Consider the following 3,207-nt stretch of genomic DNA (forward strand, 5'->3'; position numbering starts at 1 on the left):
CGCGTGCAAGGGAGCCGCCGTGGCACTGAAGTCCTTGATGAACCGCCGATAAAAATTGGCAAAGCCCAGGAATTGCTGCACCTTCCTGCGTGAGTCAGGGGTAGGCCATTCCGTTACCGCGCTTAATTTCGCCGGGTCCATCTCAACTTTGCCCGGGGCTACGATGAAGCCGAGAAAAGAAACGGTGTTCTTGTGGAATTCACTTTTCTCGGCCTTTACGTATAGTTGGTGTTCAAGGAGTCGTTGCAACACCGTCTCGACGTGAACCCTATGGGTCTTCAGATCCGGGGAATAAATCAAAATATCGTCCAAATATACGTACACAAAACGGTCCAAACAGTCTCTCAAAACATCGTTTATCATGGCCTGAAACACAGCGGGAGCATTGGTGAGGCCAAATGGCATGACGAGGTATTCAAAATGTCCTCGATGGGTGTTGAACCCTGTCTTCCATTCGTCCCCTTCCCGGATGCGCACCAGATGGTAGGCGTTGCGCAGATCTAACTTTGTGAACACCCGGGCTTGCTGTAGTTGGTCGAACACGGTCGACATCAGTGGGAGCGGATACCGGTTCTTGATGGTGATCTGATTGAGGGGACTATAATCAATGCAGGGACGTAGGGTACCGTCCTTCTTGCCCACGAAAAAGAACCCCGCCCCCGCAGGCGACGACGATGGTCGAATCAGTCCTGCTTGCAGGGAGGAGTCTATATATTCATTCAAGGTTTGCTTTTCAGGTCCCGAAAGAGAATAAAGCCTCCCCTTGGGTATAGTTGAACCCGGCAGGAGGTCAATGGCGCAATCATACGGACGGTGGGGAGGTAGAGAGGTGGCCTTGGCCTTGCTGAATACCTCGGCCCATTGGTGGTAGCACGCAGGGACCCCGGTTAAGTCTGGGGCTGGCGCATCTGGAGCAGGAGGCACAGGGCACGGGTTAGACTGGATACAGGAATCATGACAGTCGGACCCCCATCCCGTTATTTCCCCTGATCCCCAGTCTATAGCGGGGTTGTGGCGTTGAAGCCATGGATACCCGAGAATGAGGGGGTTCATTGGAGAGGTCACGACATGTAGCCGTATGTTCTCCTGGTGGGGACCAATTGACAGCGAGACTGGTTCTGTTATGTGAGTTATCTCAAAGAGTGCCTGTCCATTGAGTGCCTTAGCTTTCACGGGAGTGTTCAGTAGCTCAGTCTTTACCCCCCACCGGCGAGCAAATGCCCAGTCTATCAAGCTTTCGTCCGCTCCTGAGTCTATTAATACTTCAAGTTCTATTTCTCTTCCCAACTGTGTAATCCTGCCCTTGGGGAGCACTCGCCCCGGGGACAGAGCCGCAGAGAAGGCGCTTACCTTCAGGGTCCTTCTCACTGGACAGGAGAGAAGGAGGTGTCCGAGCTCACCGCAGTAGTAGCATCTTCCCTCTCGGCGTCGCCGTAACTTCTCCTCCTCTGTTAACTTAGCTCTGCCCAACTGCATCGGTTCTGGCTCCTGGCGCTGCCGATCCCCGTACAGCCTGGAGTGGTGAACGTCAGGGCCGGCTACTGGGACGAAGGCGGGGGCGTTCCTGCTTCGGTGCTGCCTCCACTCTTGCAGCCGGTTGTCCGTGCGGATAGCCAGAGCGATGAGGGCGTCGAGGTCGGTGGGAAGGTCTAAGGGGATTAGCTGATCCTGTATGGATCCAGACAGGCCCCGGAGGAAGATGTCATATAGTGCCGTCGCGTTCCAACCGCACTCCGCAGCCAGCGTGCGGAACCGGATGGCGTAGTCTCCGACGGTGTCTTGTCCCTGGACTATCTGACAGAGTTGGCGAGCCTTGTCTCGGTCAGCGGAGATTGGATCGAACACCGTTCGCAGAGCCTCGATGAAAGCGGGGAGAGAGCGACAGGAGATGGAATCCCTGGCCCATTCCGCGGTGGCCCACGTGCGGGCCCTTCCCGTCAGGTATGATACCACGTAGGCCACCTTGGAGCGCTCGGTGGGGAAATCTGCTGGGGACCTCTCAAAATGCATCTCGCATTCTGTAATAAAGGCCCGGCTAAGGCCGGGTTCTCCGGAGTAGCGCTCTGGAGGAGCCAGTCTGGCACCGCCAGTCATGGGAGGTATTGCAAGGGGAGTAACGGGGGAAGCAACGGGTGTACTGGAGGTCGCTGCTGGTCCCGCGTTTAAGAGCGAGAGCACTTCCTGCATTTGCTGACCCAGCTTTGCTACTTGGGTGGCGACCGCTCCTCTGAAGTCTTCTTGATTCTTAGCGAGTCCTCGGATTTCTTCACCCAAGTCGCCCACTTGCCTCTGGTGCTGGGCGAGCAGTGAGGCATGGGAGCGCACTGCGGCGCACAGGTGCTCCGACTCTGCCGAGTCCATGTCTGGCCAGTGTGTACTGTCAGGCACGGGACAAGGCAAAGGACTCGGATGCAGAGTCGTTTCTTTCTTGGATTTATTCCAGCAAGCACACTGATCAAAAGTACAAATCAAAACGCCTCTTGCGAGGGAAAACACGTGGCAAAAAGTACAAACAGAAGGCGTCGCACTGAGGCGAGATAAAAGGCTAAAAGTACAAATCAAAACGCCTCTTACGAGGGAAAACACGTGGCAAAAAGTACAAACAAAAGGCGTCGCACTGAGGCGAGACAAAAAGGCTATGGGAATCACAGTACTAACAAAAGCGTCGCTCGGTGGCGAGACAAAGAGGAGGGGTCTTCCTGAGAACTCGGACATCAAGGAATCGCTGGTGGTCGGGACGAGGCAAGACACACTGGCACAGGACAAGGGGAAGACGCGGACTAAATACACACAAAAGGGCGTGGACACAGGTGCTGACCATTATTGTCAATTACACAGGTGCACACAATCGGGATCAGGGAAGACAAGACAACCAACACCGAGGAAGGAAACACGAACTGAAACGGAAGGGATGACAAAATAAAACCGGAAGTAAAATTACGACATCGACGAGACAGAAACCCGGAAAATTAAACGCGACCGCATGACAAGAGCTCCTGGCAGCTAGGGAGTGCCGCGTTGACCACTGCGCACGAAGAAAAAAGAACCTGCAACGTTTGGTTTAGGTTTTAGGTGCATTTTTTATTTTATTGCTTAAATCGCATTCTCTCGACGAGCTGAGCACGTTTTCTGAAAATCGCTCCTCCCGTCGCTCTGGTCGGGTGCGCGTAGTAAAAAGTGCTCCTGGCAGCTAGAGAGTGCCGCCTT

The 3,207-nt window shown here is 54.4% G+C and overlaps 1 protein-coding gene across 1 annotated transcript; it reads right to left on the reverse strand.

Moving 5' to 3' along the window:
• Positions 1-772: 772 nt before the first annotated feature.
• LOC148398597 (uncharacterized) lies at positions 773-2,991 on the reverse strand. Its single transcript, XM_088374767.1, has 2 exons — positions 1,351-2,991; positions 773-908 (listed from the first exon to the last, which is right to left on the reverse strand). The coding sequence occupies exons 1-2, from the start codon at positions 2,713-2,715 to the stop codon at positions 888-890; spliced, it is 1,386 nt and encodes a 461-aa protein (XP_088230893.1). The 5' UTR covers positions 2,716-2,991; the 3' UTR covers positions 773-887.
• Positions 2,992-3,207: the final 216 nt, after the last annotated feature.

This window comes from Syngnathus floridae, chromosome 4 (genome assembly GCF_059516105.1).
Source record: "Syngnathus floridae isolate MCC-2025c chromosome 4, RoL_Sflo_1.0, whole genome shotgun sequence".
Lineage (NCBI taxonomy): Eukaryota > Metazoa > Chordata > Actinopteri > Syngnathiformes > Syngnathidae > Syngnathus > Syngnathus floridae.